A 22,651-nucleotide genomic window follows, 5' to 3' on the forward strand; every position below is an offset into this window, starting at 1 on the left:
CTGAAAAAAAGGGCAAAACTAAATACATTACACATTTATTTATATATTTTTACATTACATTATATACTATTTAAGCTTGTACGTGGATAAAAACTTTTCTGTATGTTGTCGGAAGGCCGGTCGGGTCAGTTTGAGAGCAGGACGGTTTCTCCCAAAGTCAGCAAGGCTGGACGTCCCCGCACCTGCGTGCTCAAAGGCGGCGAGTGACCGGAGCAGCACCTGCGCGCGTCCCGAGGTCGGCGAGGCTGCAAGTGCCCGCACCTGCGCACGCGGGAGAGCGGCGTGTGACTCGAGCCGCGCTTTCCAGGTGCTGGCAGCAGGGGAGGGGCCGCAGAGCTGCACCTGCTCCCTCTGCGGCCCCGCGCTGCCTGCCCGGCGTGGCGCTCTGGTTCCCGGACCCCCAGATGCTCTGAGGCGGCCACAGTCCCCTCACTCGGGCACCTATCACCCAGGTGGGGTCGTCCGGGCAGGGGGCGCACGCCTTCACCGCGGGCCGGCCGCGAACCCTAGGCCGACGACCACATTGCCGGGGCTCCTCCTGTGCGGCGTCTGAAACCGGTGCACGGTTCTAACGTTACAGTGTCTTCAGTTCATACAAATGTGTATGTTTAATACAACTCCCAAGCGCCCAGACACACAAGTCGGGGTCCCGGCCCGGGGTCGCCTCGCCCCCGCGGCCGGAAACCGGGTGAGGCTCCCCAGTCTTGGCAGCCAGCAAGCGGGGGGGGGGGGGGGGGGTTGCTAGGCAACCTGCAGCTCCCAGCAAGCGGCGGCGCCTAGAGATGACGATGCCAGTCCGCGCCTGCGCCTGAACCCGCCTACTCGCGGCTCCCGCGTGCCGTTGGCCGGCGGGCAGATGGGGGCGGGCCCCGGCCAATGGGCGACGCCGCTCATGGCCGACGCCGCTCAGGGAGGCGGGACCGTGTTACCTTGGCGGCGCGCCTGCCGGAAGCCCGCGTCGGCGGCCACGCGCAGGTAGGCGAGGACTGCAGGGTCGGGGGTCGCGGGGCGGCTCCCACGTGGGTGTGCGGGCCCGGATGGCGTCGGAGGGCACCCGCGGAGGCCCGCAGGGTGCGCGCGGGGTCCGAGCCGCCGGCTGCCCCAGGCCGTGCCCCTCGAGCCGGGCATCCCGTTCGCCACAAAGCGCTCGTTGACTGAAGCGTTCGGTGGGCTCCCGCGTGTCCGCACTGTCCCGGGCCCCAGGCGGCCGCCGGGCTCAGGGCGGAAACGACGCCGACCCGGGGCGCTTGCGTTCTGAGGACAGAGAATTAATAAGGTGTGGGAGCCTGCAGGAAAATAAGGCGGAGCAGGGCGCCGCGAGCGAGTCGCGTCGGTGCCGGCAGACGCCCCAGGTCGAGGGATCCCGGGCGCAGCAGCAGCCGCTGCAGCAGGAGTACGAGCCGGAGAGCGGGGAAGGAGGCGCGCGGGGCAGCCACCTGCGCCCGCAAGGCCTGGACGAGGACGCGGACTCCTCTCCGAGCGAAATGGGAAGGTGTCCCGCAGAGCCTGACCTGGACGTTCTACGAGTCATTGTGCATGCTGTGTTGGAAAGGGGCTGGAGGGACAAGGGCGGGGACCGTGAGTCATGCAGACGGGAGGGTAGTGACGGCACAGAGAGTGAAAGGTAGTTACTGTCTTCGGGATGTGTTTTGGAGGCAAGGCTGACAGGGTTAATGGCTGTGTCAGATGCAGGAGATGTGGGGCACCACAGCCTTAAGCCCGAGCAGAAGTCAGGATTTCCTGATGGCCGTTCATGGAGAGGGCAGATGCCCCAGGAAGATCGGAAGTGTGGCTTTGGACGCCTTGCGCCTGAGATGATGTGTGTGGGCGTTGATGATAGCTGAGTGCAATTCAGGGAGAAATTCCAGGTGGCTGGTAGATGGGAGGTGTTTAAAGCCGCGCAACTAGATGAGATCACTGAGGGAATGAGTGCAGGCAGAGAGGAAAGTGGGCAGGAAGCACGGAGCTCTTCAGTGCCCAGGCTCAGGAGGTGAAGAGGGAGGAGGAAAAGCAGGAGGGTGTGGTGTCTTTTTCAGAAGCCGAGAGAAGGAAGCATCACCTGCCAAATGCTGCTGTTGGGTGGAATGAGGAGGGTACTGAGACTCGCCGTGAGATTACACGTCTGTGGCGAGCAAAGCGGCAAGGGTGGATTTTGATCAGTAGTAACTGTTGCGCTGGGACAAGATCGCGTGAACCGAATTCTCCTTATGTCTGTCCAGGGGCGAGTGGGTGTTTTAAAGGGAGATTGAGGGAATGGGGAGGGGAAAGGGGAGGCACTCAGTCGCCTTAGGAAGTGAAACATTACAAAAACCAGGGAGGGGGGGTTGGTCCATGTGAAACCCACCCGGGGTTGCTGGTTAGCGCTTATCAAAGGTAGGCTGCTACCCTTCCATAGGGCTGTCGGGTGGGGTCTCCCCGTGTTGACTGCATTCTTTTGGCAGCCTTGAGTTTTCTCAGGCAGGCTCTCTTTAGGGGCGCCAGGGTCATTTCAGGGATAGGGCCTTGAGCTGTTAGACACTGCATTAGTGGGCCAGGTGTGAGGCCCTTTGGGAGAGAGGAGCCTGGGTGGAGTTTGGTCACACAGCGCGTCTTTGTCCATATGGAGTCGTTGTGATCTTGAGAAGAGCAGTTCTGGTGGAGGGGTTGGAGAGAGGATGGGAGGGAAGGAGTTCCAGGCCGTGCAGGTGGCTCTACAGGGTTTTACTGCAGAAGGAGGCAGAAATAGGGAGAAGAGCATGTGGGATCGAGAGAGTTTTTATTATTGCCTCGTGGGAAGTTTTAGTTGAGTGAGTAGATGGGAAGCCGGAACCGAGAAGGAGGGGCGTTGCTCAGAGTGATGTCGCTGCGCAGGTGGGGCTGGAACCCAGCTCACCAGTGGAGGGTTTGGCCTTGGTCAGAACTTGGCCTGTTTCCATCAGAACAGGAGAGGAGGGCAGGTGGGTAGATGTAGGGAGCTTGCAGTTCCCTTCCCCTTGTTTTGTGATCAGGAATTAAGGTTCTCAGCCAGAAGGGAGGAGACAGTGGAGGTCTGAGAGAGGAGAGGGTCGGCCAGGCAGGTGGCAGAGGTGGGGAATGTGGTGGATCCCCTGGTGAGGCTGAAGGGTGAGTGGGCCCCGGGGTGCTGAGGGGGTTGAGCTGGAAAGATGGGAGGTGGGCTCGGTTGAGTGAGTAGTGACAGGACTTCGAGATTGGCCATTGGAGGGACAGGGAGGGGTGGGTTAGGTACCAAGAGAGCAGAACGTGGAGGCCGTTCGTCTAAGTGGGCAAGTCGGAACTCGGACTAGGCTTGGATCCAAAAGGACAGGAATGAGGTCCCAGGCCGGCTCAGGTGCTAGGATCCCGCTCCTGGACTCCTCAGACTGATTTCCTCGAGGGCTGTGGATTGTGAGGGCGCAGACCCTCCTGAGGGGGGCTTGGCCCTGTGAGTTGGAAGGTGTCCTTCCCTGTGGCCCCCAGGACATATCAGAGGTAACACGCGCTGGGTGAGAGGGGCCATTGGCTGCGGGTGGGATTTTCAGATTTTAAAAGAATTTTTTCCTGTAGGGTCAGTTATTTTTTTTAAGATCCTGTGGGGTTTCTTTTCAGCCCTGGGGACCCGGCAGCCTCAGCCGGTTGACGCTGAAGCGTCCTGACCTGTGAGTGTCACCCCACCCAGACGGTTAGCCGCCCTGTGTGTGTCTGACCTGGGTCGTCAGCTTTCTGCTGGCGGAAGCATTTGCTCCACTGAACTGGAGCTGGTTATCTTAAAGCTTTTGTAGTAGAAATGACAAGAGTAGAAGGGGGAAAGCCATGCTTGTAATTCTCACTTCCTAAAATGTTAATATACTGATGTGTTTCCTTCTAGTTTTTCTCTTTGTGTGTGTGTGTGTGTGTGTGTGTGTGTGTGTACGATTTTCCTCACAAAACGAGGGTCACGGGGTACACACGTAGCTTTGTGCCCCATCTTTGCCCTTGGTGTTGCGCCATGAGCTCTTACTCCTGTGGCCGGGTGTTCTGCGCCGTCCTGCATAGGCCTGCCCCTTTGCACACGGGCATCGGTCGCTTTCCCAGTCCGCAGTCCGCTGTTGTGGGACGGTCACGGTGTTTTCCGCTCCTCGATGTCAGAGGCGTTAGCGGGCTTTATACGGTGCCGTTGTCCCCCTTGTGTATGAATCTCAGCCCGTGATTATTTTATCAGGAGAGGTTCCTGGAACTGGAAAGCACTTGATGAATTTTATAAAATTACCTTAAAGAAAGACTGCACCAATTTCTTGTCCTGTCGGCAGACATGATCCCGGACGGCCTTTTCACCATCCTGTGGCTAACGCTGAATAATAGAATTTTTAAAAATGGCGTTTTTAACCTATCAAATTAGCTGGGTGATGTGTGCGTGCAGCTAAAAACCTCCAGCCGTAGCGGCCGAGGGACAGAAAGGATGCCATCAGCCTTCCCCCCTCCCCCGCCAGGCCCCATCCCTGGAGGCCGGCGGTGTCCTCCCTCAGCTCTTTGTGCCGGGATCGCTTGCACCCTTCCCCGTAGCGCGAGCTCAGTGCGTGACTCGGGTGTGCCGACCGTAGGAGCCATCGGTTGGTGTGCCCCTCTGACAGGGATGCCCCGGTTTCCTCACCCGCGTGCTGCCCTCAACGGCCACACGACGGAACCGAGTTCGTGCGTGTCCTGCACTTAGAACAGGACCTGGTGCCTGGTCAGCTCTCAGTAAAGGGCAGTTTTCGGAATTGACTTTCCTAACTACCCCCCCCCCCCCCCCCCCAACACACACACACAACGTGGCCTCCCTCTAGCCACCAAGTACAGGGCCACCTACCGAAGCTGGCAGAGCCTGGGGAGCCTGCTGTTTTGCAGAAAGGCCTGGGAGGAAAAAGAAACCTAAAGGAGGGGTCTTAACCCCCCTGAGGCCCCACCTTCCCCCGGGGCTGCTTTCCTCAACACCGCGCTCTCCCTTTGCTGGCTCGTCCGCTGTTCTGGCTGCACACCAGGAAGCTGATGCACACTCGTGGGCCCTGGGTGTGCCAGATGCCGTAGACACGCGCACGCCGTCCTCACAACCCTGTGAAATAGGGTTACCGCTAAGGGAAAAAAAGGAAGGAAAACCAATACAGGGGCATTGTGTTGTTAAATTTATTACAAATAATTGAGAGAGGTGTGAGGTTTTTTGTTTTGTGTTTTTTTTTAATCTTCCCGTGTTTTAATGAATTCACAGCGTTGTGTGACCATCACCGCAACCTCGTGTCAGAACATTTTCCTTCTCCCAGGAGAGACCCGGGACCTATGAGCCCCTCCTGCCCCTTCCTCCACCAGCCCTGAGCACCCACGGAGCTATGTTCCCGCTCTGTGCGGACTTGTCCTGGACACCGCGTGTAGGCGAGCTTGTACCGTGTGCGGTAACCCGCGCCTGGCCCCTGTCCCGCGGCAGGACGGTGCTGAGTCGCCCGGTCAGTGCCGTCCATCGCGAGGGCGCCCCCACGTCTTGTTCCCTGTTCAGCAGTTGCTGGATGTGTAGGTTTTTTCACCTTTTGGATACTATGACGAATGCTGCTGTGAACGTCAGTGTTGGAATTTTTACGTGGACGTGTTCATTTTCTTTGGTAGGTATCTCCATGTGGAGTTGTTGGGACCCATGGTAACGTGTTGAACTTTTTTTTTTTAAAGTAATCTCTACACCCAACGTCGGGCTTGAATTTCTAACCCTGAGGTCAAGAGTCACATGCTCTACTGACTGCCAGCCAGGTGCCCCGACATATTTAACTTTTTGGGGAACTGCCAGGCTGTTGTACAGAGTGGCTGCACCATTTTATATCCCACCAGCGGTGCATAAGGGTTCCAAGTTTTCAGGCATCACCGGTATTTGTTACCGGAGCCAACCTAGGAATGTGAAGTGGGGTCATTTGATTTACATTTCCCTAACAATGAATGGTGCTGAGCATCTTTTCCTGTCCTCATTGGCCACTTGTGTGTTGTTTGGGGGGTAATCCGAATTCAAATCCTTTGTCCGTTTTTTCACCGACTTTGTCTTTTTTATTGGGTTGTAAGAATTCTTCACACCTGGTGGATACAAGGCTCTTGTCAGTTACATGACCTGCAAGTATTTTTCCGTTTCTTGATGTTGTCTTTGTACTTCTTTGCTGGAATTATTTGCAGCACAAAAATTTTTAATTTTGAGAGGTCCGCCGTTCATTTTTTTTCTTTCGCTGTGTGGTTTTTTTTTTGTTTTTTTTTTGGTGTCCTGTGTAAGAAACTTGCCTAATCCAGGGTCATAAAGATGTACCCCTGTGTTTTAGCTCTTCCACTTAAGTTTGTCATCCATTTTGAGTTAATTTTTGTGTTTGGTGTGAGGTAGGGCTCTCAGTTCATTGTTTTGCATGTGGAAGTTCAGGTGTCCCGGCACCTTTTGTTGAAAAGACTGTTCTTTTCCGTTAAATGGTTTAGGCGCCCTTGTTGAAAATCACTGACCGTAAATGTAAGGAAATGTCTTCTATACCAAGCATCCGTTGTCTCAAAGTCATGAGACATACCATCTCTCAGAACTATTAAAAGAAACCTTTTTATAATACAGAAAAGTCTTTCTCCCTTTTTAGCAAATAGACTTAGTGATTACACTTCTTAATGATAACTTACAGAAGGAATAAAGATTTAACTTAACTTTTGTGGTGACTGGTATGTAAATATTTGCTAAACTTTTCTTATTTCCCCAACAAGGTAATTGGCTGATGGAGTCCTTTGTCTTTTCAAAGCCCCTGTGTCAACAGTCTCTTGTTCTTTCACGATTTCTTATTATACTGCTAATTGAAATTTGTAGCCTCTGGCTTTGAATACTTTTTTTTAGATAAGGCTTAATTAAAGACTGTGGAGCTTGGAATTTTTCTGATTCCACAACAGTGATACTCTTTCAATATGCTGTCGTTGATCATAGCCCCATTTGGGGCAGAAGGAGCCCTCCATGCTGGCTCTGTGTCCTCCGGAACGTGGCCCTGTGTTCCTTGACTATCTCCTGCGTTTCAGCACAGCTTGATATCCCAGGTTCTCCTTGCACTTTCCTTGCTCTGCAAAGGTTCCCAGACCAGGAGTCTAAGGAGCTCCCCTCCCCGCTTCCTTTTTCATAGAGGATGGTGTTGAGAACCCAAATCTGGGCTCTCCGCGTACTCTGTTTCTAGGCCTTTTCCACTGTGATCACCCTTTATGTCACCTTTCCCGTAATGCTTTCCCTCTCTTTTGGTTGCAGGTTACAGTTAGTGATGTCTCACGTGTCCTGCGTTTGTGTCCCCCATAAGCGTGTCACCTGTGTGTGAATAAGTCTCTTGGACTGCGAGGTCTAGCCTGGAGTAGCTCCTAGCACATGGTCGGCACTCTGCAGGTGGTGACAGAGTGACTGGCAAGTGCTGATGTACATGGGTGGATTGCTTGGTGGCGGGGTGTGCGTGTTTCATTCCACCAGCTGCCCCCTTGACGGAATTTTCCCCTTTTGTCCCCATGAGAATGGTTTTGCTTTGGGGGAAATTTACATCTCACTAGCGTGTTCCTGGGAAGCCCACGTTCTCAGAACACATCCAGCCTTTGCTCGCCTTCAGGGGGCCATCGCCCTCCATCTGCCCTCCCTGCCCACAGGCCCTTTAGGGGGTCCGGAGGCCCGGCCTTTGCACCTTTGCACCTGCCGGACCTTCTTCATCGCGCGCACCACTCCCGTCCCCCGCCTCCCCCTCCCCAGCCCTGCCCTTCACCGGCTTTCTCCCAGAGGCCTCCTGCCCGTGCGTCACCTGCGCTCGCTTCTGTTCTGCCTTCTCGGTAGCGTTCATCCCCACGTAAAAGTATTTTCTCACCTGCACGATAGAGCTCTCTTGCCCACCACAAGGGAAGCTTCACGAGGTCAAGGCTCTTGCGTGCCATGCGGTTCGCTCTGTGTTTGGCACCCCGCACAGTGGCTGGCACAGAGTTGGCGCTCACAAAGTATGTGTTGAACTTCTGTTGCTAGAGCTGGTGCTCAGAGAACGACATTGGGTTTCTGTCCCTTTTCCTGTATACACAGCCTTGAACCGCAGGTCTGAAGGTAAATTTTTAAAAAGACGGAGACATAAGTATACAATATGTACGTGTATAATTTACATGTGGAGACATAAGTATACAATATGTACGTGTATAATTTACATGTGCCTGTAAGATCTGGAACATGGAGAATGTTAACTGGGAGTTAGTTGAGCATGAAAACACGAAATACATTTTCATAGTTTGTTAGAACGAAAGCTGATATTAGTAGACCTTGTAAATACAGTTTGAAAGAACTGGCGTTAAAAAGCACTCCGAGGTCTCCCCTCCCACATACCCCCTCGCAGGAGCCCTCTCGGAGGTCCCAGCAGCCACTGGCAGTGCCCCTCAGGGGAGGGCTCTCCACTGTGACCTGTCGGCCTTCAACCACTTCTGTTCCCTGGGGCACGATCCCACGAAGGACGTGGGTTTTAGGGTTCCCGGGCTTTTCCTGGAGCTCTGCATACCACTGTGCTGGAGAAAGCACACCTGTCAGACGCCTCTCACACCGTGTCGTGCCTTATATGCGGCCCGGGTGGTGCTGCTTCCACAAGTCGAGGGGCCCGGCCCGGGCCCATCACCGTGACCGAATGCCCTAGCCACGGCGGCGACGGTCGCCTGCAACATCCCCAGATCACGGGCGGTTTGCCTAGGGGATTTGACCTTTCCCTTAACTCGTGTAGATTTTCCATATTTTCTTTCTTTCTTTTAAATTTTGCTTATTTTGAGAGAGAGCAGAGGAGAGGGGCAGGGTTAGAGGGAGACAGAGAATCCCCAGCAGCCCCTGCGCTGTCAGCCCAGAGCCTGAGTGGGGCTTGAACTTCCGAACTGCCAGATCGTGACCTGAGCCAGATGCTCAACCCACTGAGCCCCCCCCCCCCCCTGGGTGCCCCTGCCTTTGTTTGGACTTTTATAGCGGGAGAGCGCTCTTCCCCTCGGTCACAAATGTGATGTGGCCCAGGACCTCTCATCACGCACTTAGCAGTTTACCTTCTCTGCTGCAGGATGGCAAAACGGAAGAGAAAAATTACCGAAATGACAGAGAAAAAGAACAAAAAACTGAAGAAGGCGTCAGCGAAGGAGATGCCACCCGCGGCCACACCGGGCACCGGGGAAGCGCACGCCGAGGTGGGCGCACGCGGGGTCCCAGTCCAGAGGGAGGGCGCAGCGAGGGCGGGATGGGTTACAAGCCTTTGCGCTGCGGGGCTTCTGGGAGCGGCTGTAAGACAAGTAAGAGGGTGGGTGAACTTCGGGTTCGAACGCCGCGACCGCCTTTCCTCGGGCACAGCGTCCACCGACCGCCGTTGGGGTGCCGTGCTGTCGGGGGCACTTGTGTCTGAGACGGGAGGCGGCGGGACAGCACGGGCTGCGCTCTCGGGAATGGGTGGCGTGCCGTGCACGCAGTGACGTGTGCAGCGTGGCCTGGAGTCTGTCCTGAGGAATTCAGATCTTGGGGCGTCTGGGGGGCTCAGTCACTTGAGTGTCTGACTTTGGCTCCGGTCACGATCTCACAGTTTGGGAGTTCAAGCTCCACGTCAGGCTCGGCTGACAGTGCAAAGCCTGCTTGGGATTTTCTCTGTCCCTCTGTCTCTGCTCCCCCGCGCCCCCCCCCCCCCCCCCCCCCCCTTGCACACGCATGCTCGCTCACCCTCTCTCTCAAAAATAAGTAAAAATAAACTTTAAAAGAGAGTTCAGATCACAACATACAAATGCTCGTATTGAATGGGACAGAAGTCTGTTACAAAAATACGTGCACTTAAATTTGGTTCCTGGTCTGAGCGTTAACGTTTTTCTTGATTGAGCTGTCTTTACAATTCCTAGGATGCGGTTGATGGAAACAGTGTAGGGTGTCACAAATTCTCCCAGATTGCACATGAAGTAGAACGTGATTAGGCGCGTATCCCGTGGTGACGCGTGCATCTGTGGGCGGGCGCTGCTGTCTTCGGAGGGGACGGGATTTCCTGTGGGTCCACGCCTGCCTGGAAGCACCGAGAAGCTCGTTCACACCGGTGAACGTGGGTGGAAGCGTCGTCTGGGCAGCGTCGCTTAATTCCTTAGAGTCGGAGACTGTTCCTGTGATTTGGGGGCACGTTTGGTCCCAATCTGTTGTTAGAGATCGGCCATTAGATGACAACTTGACTAGGTCCTTCTTCAGTCCTTGTGGAGGAAGAACTGGAAACCGTCTGACTCGGTCGGGGATGCGTCTCTGGCCAGTTGCTGTTGTTGTTTGTGGCACCCGTGATTCAGACCGTGCCTCCACTTACGAGAGCCCTGTGGGCTCTTCTGCCCTCAGAAGCGTCCCCGGCAGGTTTCAGGGTGACAGTTGGCTTTTCTCTCATAAGATGGGGAAAGGGCCGTGGTGCAGGGGGAGGAAGAGAGGAGGGCCCTCATGACAACGCCAACTCCTGACCGCAGGCCATTCTGGCCTTTTCTCTGAGCAGTTTCGGCGCGAGTACACATGGAGCACACGTGGCGTCAGGGCCCTGGGAGCGCGCTCCTGAGACCACCCGTGCTGTAGACGCCTGGGCGAGTCTGTGTCCCTCAGGGGGTGTGCACCCAGTTCGGTGACTCACTGGTCCGGGTCACTTGAGGCCTCCATCCACCGAGGCATCTCTGTGCTTTTGCCAGCTGGCTCCCAGGCCCCCGCCTCGTCCCTGGCGATTTATTTTTGATAGAGATGGAGCACAGGTAGGGGAGGGGCAGAGAGAGAAGGAGACACAGAATCCGAAGCAGGCTCCAGGCTCCCAGCTGTCGGGACAGAGCCCGACGCGGGGCTCGAACTCACAGACCGCGAGATCATGACCTGAGCCACCCAGGTGCCCCTCCTCCGTTTTTTTTTAAACTCCATCCTATCACCTTGGTGATTTTAAGTTTTGTTTAAAACTCGCAGCTTTCCTTTCGGAGTGGCCTGCTTGCCGGCTGCTAGCCCGGGGCAGGCCCCGCAGAACAGGGCGGGTTGACAGTAGCCGTGTGCACAGGTTGGGATTTCTGCCTCACCTCAGGGGGACCTTCTTTCTGCTGAGTTCAGGTCATTTTTAAAAGTGTGTGATTGTTTTTTGTTATGAAAGCACACGTCGGGTAAAGTAGATTTGGAAGACGGAAGAGAAGCTTCTGGTTTCTCTTTCGAGGCCGACAGTTTTGTCGGGGTCTGTGGTGTAGTGGACAGAGTTGCTGCTGGAGTCCCGTGCACTTCCGCTTGGTTTTCGGTCCCCGGGGTGTTGACCTGGTGGCAGGCTGGCCCGGCTGAGGAGCAGGAAGCGGTGCGTGGGAACGCGGGCCCGGCCACCAGGGGTCGCCGCCCCTCCGCCTGCAGGCGGCCCGCGGTCCTCTCCCGGGAGGAGCTCCAGCCCAGCGCGGTTACGGGGCGGGAGCACTCTAGGGGGAGGTCTCTGAGGTGTGGCGGCGCTTGTGGGCTTGTGTCCCAAAGACCCCTTCGTACATTGCCGGGGCCGGTCTCCCAGGGAGGGGCTCATCCAGGCGGACACACCTTGGGCTGCGCTAATGAGAGGATTTCTTCACTCTGCTTTTCATGGGAAATTATGGAAAAGCCACGTCAGGCTCGTTTTTAAGGAAAGCACATGGAACACTGCACCTAATTTTGAGGCGGGCGGGTGGACCAGGCCTGGAGAGCACATCCCATTCCCCTGGGAGCTCGTGGAAAAGTACTGTGTTGTCCTCCCCCGCCCCCCCCCTCCCCCCGCCCTGCCCTGGCTGCAGGATCAACCCCAGAATCCATCCGCATGAGGAACAGAGAAGCCTCTGTCCCCACTTGGACCAGTGTGCCGTCCTCCCGGGACCGGCCGTCTGGATAGGCCCGTGGGAGCCCGTGTGGCCACTTCCCACAGCACAAGCGCCCTGAGCCAGTGCCAGGAGGGCCAAAGTTTCCCCAGGGCTGGCCCTCCGTGGCCCCGGGGCAGCTTCCTCAGAGCCGCGCTTCCTGCTGGGAGGGGAGCCTTGGCACACCCAGCGGACTCATCTCTGGCCCTCTTTTGTGCGCTCCGGAACGTAGGAAGCCCTTTGTGCGGCCCCGGGCGCTCAGAACCTCCCTTCTTTGCGCATCTCACCAGCCCGTTAACCTGCCGAGGCCCTCGCCGCCCGAGGCCGGGAGAGGGTGTCTGTGACGCCCCCGGCACGGGCCGAGCCCTGCTAGTGCCTCCCTCAGCGCCCTGGATATGGTTCTGGCCGGCCGGCTGGCCGCAGGCCTCACTGGAGACCTGCCGCCCACACCACGCCCTCTCCTGCCGTCCTGCTGCGTGAGGGACGCGGGAAGTCGGGGTCCATGGGCCCGTCCTCTGCACCAGGGAGTCTCTGCCCGCTTCACGGCTTCTTGAAACCCTCCCGCGAGCCTGAGCGTCGGGCCGTACAGGCCCACCTTCAAGCTGCTGGGCCCCTTCCTTTGAGAGGGTGGCAAGGGTTAAATCTTAGACAGCAGGCGTGTCCCGAGAGGTTGCCGGCCCGTCATCAGTCATCAGTTGGGAGTGGAAGGGGCAGAAGCCCAGGGGTTGCTCCCGAGGGTCTCCCCTCCACCGCCGAGGAGATAGTCCACCGTTCGGTTTTGTCCCAGACAGCGAGCCCCACGACAGGGAGACATCACGCGGCTGCCCCGCTCACGGGCCAGTCAGGCCCCTGCACGCCTCGGTGGGCACCTGGCAGGGGCGCTGCGGTGCCCAGGCCCTTGGTTGCCTGGAGGCGGAGGCGTGGCTGGCAGTGAGCAGGGCCCTCCTCCCTTGTCTCTTGGGTGAGAACCCCTGCGTTTGCACGAGACCGTCCTGATCACAGCGGAGTCCTCAGGCCCAGTGGCCCCGGGTGCCCGGCCCGGGTGTGGCCCGTCCTGGTCTCACACACGAGTTGACCGGAGAGGCGGCCGCTTGCCTGGTCGCTCAGCTGGCTGGGACAGAGGAGGGACTCCCACTTGGGCCTCCTGTGTCTGCTTCCCTTTCGGAGCACCCAAGGAAGACAGGGACCCACGGGGTGCCTGGCCTGACTCCTTAGTGTAACTGGGCTGAGGGCTGCCGGCCAGCGGGCGGCTCAGGCGTGTGCGGGGACGGCGAGGCCCAGCACCGTCTAAGGAATAATGCGGCTCCTGTGGGGCACCCATTTCTGCACTGCTGTCAACGCGGGTGTTGTGTCAGGAGAAGGACCCCGGATTTGTCCGGCAGACCACCCCACGCTGGGAGTGAATGCGTTCCTGGAGCCTAGAGGGCACGGTGGCAATAGCAAGCACTTTTCTTCTTGCAGAATGTGACGTGCCGTGCATAAGCTGGGTGGCTCCCCAGTTCCCGGTGCCACCCCGCGTGCTCCGTGTGTTTTCACGGGCCCGACTGGAGCGTGGCCGGTGACAGCGGGGCTGAGAGAAGCTGGGCCCCGCACTGCCACACCCTCAGCGGCCGTGGAGTGGAGTGTCGCCTGTCTGGAAGGGAGACACCTGCTCCGTACGGGACCACCCTCGTCTCTTCGTTTGTGATCTCGAAATCGGGATAGGAATTACGTGGGTGTCAAGCCGGCGAACGCTTCCGAAAACCATCACGCGAGGTGTGAACTTCGCGGCCTTGAGAATTTGCTCAGAACCAAAGTACTTTTTCCTAATGGTGTTTTGCCTCAAGAAATACACGGGTCTGGCAGTGGAGTTTTGGTTGTGAAAGTAGCAGCTGAGGGGTTGCCAGTCTTTACAGGCAGCTCCCCGGGAGCCTGAATTCCCCTGTTGCGTTGTCTTTGTTTTCTCCTTTGTGACTACTGAATGCTGACTTGTCAGCCAGTTAGTTATAAAGTGATGGCCGTGCAGGGCTGGGGGAGTTGGAGAAAAGGGACCCAGAGAAATTCCCTGATAGCCCCGAGGCTCCCGGTGAGGTGTAGGGGACCGAAGTCCCCCTCGTCCTGTCGCGGTGACCTCTGCTGCCTCCTGAGGGCTTTCCTTTTCACTGCCCAGTAATGTCCCACCCACCGCACGTCCCACGTGTTTGTTTCTCCGTTCCCTGGTCTTTGGACTTTTCGCTCGTTTCCACTTTGGGGCTGTGGGGAGTATGCTGTGACTGTATGCGAGGTTTTCTGTTTTCATTTCTCTTGGGTAAATTCTCAGGACTCAGATGGACCACAGTGTAAGTGTATGTTTACTTTTTTATTTTTTTTTTTACTAGAGCGTGAGTGGGGGGAGGGGCAGAGAGAACGGGAGAGAGAATCTTAAGCAGGCGCCACGCTCAGCACTGAGCCCCGCACAGGTCTCGATCTCACCACCCCGATGGCCTGACTGGTGCCAAAATCAAGAGTCGGTCGCTCAGCCACCTGAGCCACCAGGCACCCCGTGTGTTTACGTGTGCGAGGAGCTGCCAGGCCGTCTTCCATGCCGGCACGCGGGGGCGCTGGTGCTCTGTGTGTTTGTCAGCACTTGGTGTTGTCGGTATTTTTCGTTTTGGTCGCTCTCGGGAACGTGGTTGTGCCTTCCTCTGCGTGGTCTTCACAAGCAGCTGCTTGAGGCGTAACTGACGTGGGGGAAACCACCCGCATTGAAATAATTTCTCGTAGTTTCTGCCCCGGTCGCTGACGGGCGTGAGCATCTAGCAAGCCTTGTTTCTGTGCGTAAGGTCCCGTGGGTGAAGTGCTCGCACAGCTCTCTTCCCGCTCTTAGTGGCGGGTTTTCTTACGGTGGAGTGTTGAGAGTTTGTTACCTGTTTAGGACGTAGGTGTTTTATCCGATTTCCGTTTTGAAGCGCATTCTCTCCTGATCCGTGGGGCCCCTTCTCATTTGCCAGCAGTGGCTTTTGAAGAGCAGGAGTTCTGACTTCTGATAAAGTCTAACTTACCTGTTTTTCTTGTACGGTCGTACTTTGGTTGTACTTTCTGTTAACTCGTCAGGGGCGTGTCCGGAGATGCTTCCAAGTCCGCAAGTGTGGATCTTCGTGGATCTTCCGCAGTGTTCGGATTTCCCCGGGTGGGGCGGTGGCATGTCTCACGGCCGCCCTCTTAACGGTCAGTTAACCTCGTTTCCCACGTGGATGCGCCTGCCCGGCACCGGAGTGCCGTTGTGCACGTGTGCGACCTTTTCTCTGGGCTCCCAGGGGCCAGAGCGGCGGCGGGACGGCGTGTGGCCAGTGCCAGGGGAGAGACGTCCGGGCCCGAGGCCGGCGCTGGCGTCTGCCTCCCCTGTGTGCCCTTCTGCAGCCCGTTTTATTGGTGTTGTCCTGGTCAGCAGTGGGACTGAGACGGTTTTCAGTCACCTATGGAGCGTCTTTGTCCTGTGAGTGTCCTCACCACATCTTTCTCCTCTTTTCCTGGTGCTTTGGTTGCCTTTTTGTGCACGTTTTACACATGCTTTGTCCCAGTTTGACTTTGATGACGACATTCTCCGTGCGTGCAGGCAGATGTCAGTCCTCATCCCAGAGATAAAGGCCGCCTTCTCCCTCCCACCGTCACTTACGAGCGTTTTCTCTTCTGTATTTTCCTCTCAGCCGGGCTGCACAGCAGTCCATAAATGTGTTGTACTGTGATATATTTAACTTGCTTGTCACCGCGCTGCTCCCTTCTTCAGGTTTTATAGGTGTGTTTTAATATTGAGTAGAGTAAGTACCTCCAGTTGTCATGTGGACACTGTTTTTGGATGTTTTCACCTAGTTTCTTATTTGCACGAGGTTTGGAATCAGCTTGCACGTTTCACGAAAAGTCTTTTGGGGCGCCTGGGTGGCTCAGTCGGTTAAGCGTCCGACTTCGGCTCAGGTCATGATCTCGCGGTCCGTGAGTTCGAGCCCCGCGTCGGGCTCTGTGCTGACAGCTCAGAGTCTGGAGCCTGCTTCAGATTCTGTGTCTCCCTCTCTCTCTCCCCTTCCCCCACTCACACTCTGTCTCTCTCTATCAAAAAAATGAATAAACGTTAAAATATTAAAAAAAAAAAAAAAAAAAAAGAAAAGTCTTTTGTGTTTTTTTGAGGTTGTTTTTATGTCATTCAGACGATCATGCTTCTCTCCTAGGAGATTTGCGTGTCTGGCCAGGAGCAAGTGACCTGGGCAGGGTCCCTGTGGCAAGCACAGGGCAGATCCCATCGGTCTGTCTTTCCCTGTCACACGATATCAAAATACACAAACTACAACTCAGGAATGGAGTCTGGGCCCCCGCAGCGGACACTCCCCGGGCCTCCTGGGCCCGCTCTGACCGTCTCCGCCCGGCCACGCGGTATGCCCTCTTCTCCGTCCGGGCAGAGGCTGTCTGTCCCACCTTCCTTTCAGAAATTGACCTTTCTGGCCTGGCCAAGCTTTTCGTTTTCTTCTACCCACTATGTCCTCACACTCTGCATGGTGAGCCTTCACCTAACTGTCCTGTAACCAGTCAAACCCAGCAGCAGCTCATGGGGATCAACTGGGACATGAACTTGTTGAGCAAGTAGGTATTAAAAACTGGTTTTTGTGTTGCTATGGGAAGAAGTTTTATTTTAACGTTGAATTAACCTAGGTGTTTTCATATATAGTAGGTTATAGGAGCGTTCATGGTTATGTATTTTTTTCAACCAATTCTAATAATTTGTGGCAAGAATTCTTCAGTTTTATAAAGGAAGGTGAATCAGGCAAGATGATTTTTTCTTTTTTTTTATTATCGGGGTTGGGGTAGAGTTTAGACGGGTTTAGGATGATGGCCTCCTCTTTGTAGTTACCTGCACTGGGCTTTTTTCACATATAACTTGTAGTAAAACAACAGCAGGTGTGTCAGATTGTACGTGTTTGAGACAGAGCCATGGTTAAGTCACCGTGTCGCTTAGCGTCTGGGTTTACAGCCAGCAGTAGCTGTGGGGGTGGAAAAATCACACAGAACGTGAGAAAACCCAATGATGGACGAGTTGTGACCTTGGAAGTAGGGAGTGTCTCTCACCGATTTCCTCCCATTTGCATTAAGAGGCGAACGGCGATTGGATTGGCGCCAGAGGGCAACCTGGCACAGGCCGGATCTCGGCTTGGGTGTTTCCATAGAAACAGAAAGGACCTGTGTCTGTGGCTGTTTTCATCTCAGTACATGCGTGCAGAGCGCTGGGTGAAATTTAACATCTGTACGTGATTAAAAACAATCTCTCAGAGGCGCCTGGGTGGCCTAGTCGGTTGAGCATCCGACTTTGGCTTAGGTCATGATCTCACGGTTGTTGAGTTTGAGCCCCACATTGGGCTCGCTGCTGTCGGTCAGAGCCCGCTTCAGATCCTCTCTCTCTCTCTCTCTGCCCCTCCCCCACTTGTGCTGTCTCTCAAAAAAAAACCCAAAAAACAATCTCATTCCCCCTCCCCCCCCCAGAAGTAGACTCTCCCCCTTAAGAAAACAATAAAGGTCTATTATAAAACCAGACACATCTTTTTAGCTCTTACTTCTCTCAAAAGGTGAGAATGTCTCAAGAAACCAGAGACTTTAGGAGCACCCGGCTGGCCCAGAGTGTGCGACTCTTGACCTCAGTCAGGGTCCTGAGTTCAGGTGCACGTTGGGCGTGGAACCTGCTTCATTAAAAAAAAAAAAAAAAAAAAAAAAAACAGACTTGGAAGTTCTTCACCGGAATCTTAGCTTTCACACTCCGTGGCTGGTGGAGGAAGCCATTTTATACGTTCACACGCACAGAGCACACTCGCGCGTGCAGACCACTTACAGAGCACACTCGTGGAGCACACTCGCGCATCGCAGACTCACAGCACTCACGCAGAGCGCACTCCCACGCGCCGAGCACACGAGGCCCGCGCGGAGGCCGTGCGGGGCTCTCCGGCAGAAGGGCGCTCCGGAACGGTGGAGAGGCTGAGGATGCCCGGACGGCTCCCTGCCGCTGGGCTCTCCACCTCGCCGGGGGTGGGGGGGCGGGGGGGGCGGGGGAGGGCCCTGGCCTCCGAGCCCGTCCCCTCAGCCCGGGAGGCGGCCAGAGCCCAAGCCCCTGACTTCTGGGCACCGGCGGGTGGCCTCGGGACAGAGCGGCCCCCGTGTCCTGCGATGTCTCTGGGGACTAGCTTCCGGGTACCGCTCGGTTTGGGTCTGCAGATGCCCTGTTTCGTCAGTTCTTTGATGCTTTATGAAAGTGGTCGTTTTTTGGTCTCTCGGTCAGTGTTTTTGGTCGCCATGCTTCCCCCACCTGGTCAGAGAGTGGGTCTGAGGCAGATCGGGGCTTGGCAGATCTCTCCTTTCGGGCCAGCGCTGTGGGCCGTGTGGTCTCTGTCGCTGCTCGGGCTGCCCGTGTGGGGCAGAAGCACACAGACGGCACGTAAAGAAACGGCCACGTGCAAATGCGGTGTATTTACCCCGATAGGCGGGCACAGGGGACTCGGCCCAGAGCGCGCATCCCCCTGCTGCGAGGCGTCCGGCCCGCCGGCGCTGGCCCCTGGAGCAGTGCTTCCTGACGGGGGTCTTCCTGCCCCAAGTTCCTGGGTCTCCACGGTATGAAAGGAAGCCCGGGGATTGTACCTTGGGTAAAGGATGGCCCGTATGTGGGGCCCTGGGAGGCTTGGCAGGCCTCTGGGTTTGTCCCGGGGACCGATGACGGCCCTGTGTCACTGCTGCGGGGGAAAGGTTGCCGTGGACACCGCCACACGGAGGGCTAATTAGGAAAACAATACGGCATCTGTGACCGGCAGGAGGACGTTCGGTTTGAAATATAAAATTAGTATCTATGTAGACGGGAAGTTGGACCACCGAGAGAGTGGTCCTAACGTGCCACTTCCTGAGCGCGGGCACTCGTGTTCTCTTCTGGACGCAAGCCCCGACGGTCTAGGGTGCAAGCGTGGGGCCCTTTGGCCACCTGAGTGGCTCCTCTGTCCTGTGCGGATGTGGAGGCCGCTGCCTGAGCTGGCTGCAGCTTGCTGGAGAAGCGGATACACATCCGCGGAGCACGGAAGCCGTGACTGGAAACCGCACGAGGAAGCTCGCCGGAGGGTTCCAGAGGCTGCGGGTGACACAGAGGACAAAACCTTCTGCGGGCGTGCTAGGGGGCATCTGGGTTCTCCCCTGCTCAGCCGCCACCGGACGGTGGGGGGGGCCCGGGGGCCTGAGACCCGTTTTAAGGAGCTGACCTCAGGGTGGTGCGGCTCGTTGTGCGGCGAGTCCCCGACGCTGCCTGTAAGCGCTGGAGGGGCTTTCCAGTGTCACAGCGGGCTGTGTACCGTGCACGCACGCTCCCTCCTGCTCTCTGTCACACCCGGGAACAGGGGCCGAAAACACAGGGAGGTAGATGTTGGCCTCGATGGGGCGGTCCCTGAGAAGGTCAGCCATCTGTCCTTGGGCAAGTCCAGCCAACACAGGGTGGACGTTTAGGGGTCACGCTGGGAGGCTTCCTCCAGGAGAGGGCTGGAAGTGGTGCCCTGTGAGGCCCTTCTAGTGCTCTGGTCCCCTGGAGGCAGGCGGTCCCTTAGCAACCTCTGATGATACCACGGGACCTTCTCCACGCGACGGGACGGGCCTTCTCCCAGCCACTGCCGAGCGTCCGTGCTCGTGCTTGCGGGTGCGCTCCTGTGTGTGCATTCCTGCGTGTGCTCGACTGCTGGCGTGTGTGTGTGTGTGCGTGCACCCGTGCGTGTGCCTGCGTCTGAGTGCAGTTCTGTCACAGCTTGGATCGCTGTAGCCGCCAGCGCGGTCAAGGCTTAGAAGTGCTCTGTCGCTGCACGGCTCCCTTGGGCCCTACCGTTCTAACCACTCACCCACTGAGTGAAGGACATTTGGGTCGTTTCCAGATCGTGGCTTTTAGGGGTGAAGCTTCTGTGAACACCCACGAGCAGCAGCGCTCGCTTCTCTGGGGAGACGCCCGGAGCATGGCCGCGGGCCGGGCCGGCTGGTGAGGCACGTTTTTTGAGGCCCCGCCAGGCGTCCCGAACGCGCGGCTCTCCTCCCTTCCGCTCCCGCCGTCACCGTGCGCGAGGTGAGCTCCTCAGCACGCTCACCAGCGTTCAGTGTTTCTGTTCGTTATTTCAGTCGTTCTGATGTCTGTGCTCACATTTCAAAGAGGACAAGCTCCCTGGGAATTAACTTGCCGCTCGGGGATTGGCGACATGTGCTCCTGGCTTGGAAACCGCCGTGGGCTGGTATTGGCGTATTGCCCCGGCCTCGTGGTGGCGCCGCCCTGGCGGGCCCAGCTGTGATGTGCCCTTGTCTGCCCTGCCCGCGTGCGACATCCTTTTTCTCTAGGGGCTTTTCGAGAGGGGTGGTCTTCACTGGGCAGCGCTCAGAGTTGGCTGGCACGGGTCCGCGGTCTGTTAGGCCGGCCTCGTTGTGCCCCATGGTCTCCACGGTGGAGACACGGTTTCTTCAGTCACTTGTCGCATCTGGAGAATTGCAGAAAACCTAGAATCTGATCAGCTTCCCTGCTGCCGTGGAGACCTGGCAATTGTCATTCTGGGCCAGAGAAAACAGGCTCCCCGCCCCCACCCCCCCGCCCCCGCCAGCCCCGCCGTCCACCGGCCATAGCTAATGCCCTCACTGCTGCGGCCGTCAGCCCGGGAGATGTTTGTAACTTTGCCTCCTTGTGCTCAGCAGAGAGCAACTCGGCAAAGTGGAATTTTAAAAAAGCAACGTTTGTTGTTTTTCCTGAGTTATACGTGGCCAATGTGAAAAAGAAAGAAGGAGAAACTAGAGAAAAGCACATGGAAGGAATCAGGCTGATAACCTCGCGGTGAACGTCGCGGACATGTTCTCCATGTTTTCGCGGTGGGTGTACTCTATTTAACATATATGAGAGTACCCGCATCGGCTCTGGTCCTAGGGTTTCCGTGTTTTCTGGTACGACCAAGAAGAGGGTAGCTCGTGGTTGCTTTCATTGCAGCTTCTTTGATCACGACCGCAAACGGTCATTCTCCACGTACATGTTGGTCATTTGCTTTTGCAGCTTCTAGATTTTTTACCAGGTCTGTTTGCAAAGTTGACCTTCTCTGTATTGATTTGAAAACACTGCTCGTGCTAAGGGTTCTTCATCTTTTTTTTTTTTTTTAAGAAAGAGAGGCAGGGAGAGAGGGCGATCGAGAATCCCAAGCAGGCTGCACACTGACAGCACAGAGCCCGCCATGGGGCTCATCTCACAAACCATGAGATCATGATCCGAGCCGAAATCGAGTCAGATGCTTAACCAACTGAGGCACCCAGGATCCCCCTTTCATCTTTCTTTTACGTGTCAGATAGTTTTCCAGTCAAGTCACTCTTGTTTATGGCTTTTGCCCTAAGCAGACAACCCCTCCGCCTCTCCCAGCCTGCAGGAGCTTCCTGCCGCCTCGGCCCTGCACCGGCCTCCCCGGTGAAGGCCTCGCTGCCTCCCCACGCCCCGTCTTGTCCCGTGCCCCCTCGGGGTTCCGTTTCTCCAGCCGTTAGAGAAAGACGAGGGTCGAGCAGCGAGGCATCGCCGGCTGCCTCAGAAAGCCGGGGGCCTCCCGTTCGAGGGCTGGCTTCTCAGCCTCTGCCATACTTGGACCGGCTCTGCCCCCTTGGCTGGGGGAGGCCCTGGGTGTTGACGGCCGGGTTTAGCTTTCACTGGTGACGTGGGTCCTTCTACGTCTAGTGTCTCCAAAGGCAGATCCCAGGGAAGCTGAAAGCGGTTGCCCGGGGGTTATCAGCACGCGCCCCCATGGGTGAAGTCCCCCCCCAGACCAAGTACTTGGCCCCACTGAGCCTGTCTCCTGTTGTCTAGGAGCGCCTGGCAGCCCTCTGGCCCTGGCTGGGCCACGCTGTGTTGTTGCCCGCCTACAGTCCGTCAGCCCCGAGGGATGGGCTCGGGTGTGGCTCCCGCACCATGCGGTGCCGGGGCCTGAGTCATTCTCTGTGGGAAGTGGGTGCATGTGGTCGGGTCCCCTCAGACGAAGGTGAGGAGGGAAGAGGTTGCCTGGTGGACAGAAGGGAGTCTTTGCCGGCTGTGCACCCGGTTAAGTGCCGGACCCTGAGACGTCGCTACAGACGGGAGCCCAGAAGCCAGAGCCAAGTTAGGGCCGGGTTGGGGGAAAGGCCGTGGCCCTCAGCCCTGGTCCAGGCTCTGACACCGCCCCCAGAACCACCGTGGCACGTTAGTTAACTGCTGCCGGTTGTCATGCCCGAGAGCTCACTGTGCTCGAGGGAGGCCGTCGGCTGCATGGTGACCTGGGGGTCAGGTGGCATGGGGGCCGTGACCCCTAGGAGAGTGAGCTTGGCTCGGTGGCCGTGTGGGAGGCACCAGAAAAGGGCTCTGTGCCATAGGTGACCCGGAGCCCGTCAGGTTGTCAGCCTGTCGTGAGATTTTAGGTAACGCACGTGCGTAGAGCCCTTGCCAGTCTGGTGGACTGGCGGACGTGAGAAACACCCTGTCCCGCTTCAGACGCGTGAGCGTGTGGAAGAAGCGTGACGGCAGAACCATATGGCGTAGCTGAAAGCGAGCCACGAGTGAGAGATACAGAAGCTCGAGGCCAGACTGGCGAGCGAAACTGGAGCCGGTGGGCCCAGAGTCATCGGAACCGGGCTCGTGTTCTAACAGTGGCACGGCCACGCGAGGTGGCCCGCCCCCTCACGTGCAGTGGTGGAGCCGGACTCCGGCCCCGAAGCCAAGAGCCATAAATTGGAAAATCCTACCCATTGGGCAGATAGAGCAGGCAGGCAGGGTGGACGAAGAAAGAGCCCGTGATGGAGAATCAGAATCCCAAACCCACGGCGTGCGTGGGGGCCAGACCCAAAATTTCAGTGACCCGCGACC

At 56.9% G+C, this 22,651-nt stretch overlaps 1 protein-coding gene across 4 annotated transcripts in view; it reads left to right on the plus strand.

The window, feature by feature from the left end:
• The first annotated feature begins 892 nt into the window (after nt 1–892).
• Nucleotides 893–22,651, plus strand: part of CE3H7orf50 (chromosome E3 C7orf50 homolog) — a 109,444-nt gene continuing 87,685 nt past the window's right edge. For 2 of the 4 annotated variants that reach the window (XR_007459641.1, XM_049639008.1), the window contains exons 1-2: nt 987–1,819; nt 9,021–9,144. Coding sequence is in view for 3 of the 4 variants with exons in the window: in XM_049639008.1 (XP_049494965.1) it covers nt 1,674–1,819; nt 9,021–9,144 (270 nt within the window). In the remaining variant the exon portion in view is untranslated. The other 2 variants (XM_049639010.1, XM_049639009.1) reach the window with 2 other exon arrangements.

This window comes from Panthera uncia, chromosome E3 (assembly GCF_023721935.1).
Source record: "Panthera uncia isolate 11264 chromosome E3, Puncia_PCG_1.0, whole genome shotgun sequence".
NCBI classification, from domain to species: Eukaryota; Metazoa; Chordata; class Mammalia; order Carnivora; family Felidae; genus Panthera; species Panthera uncia.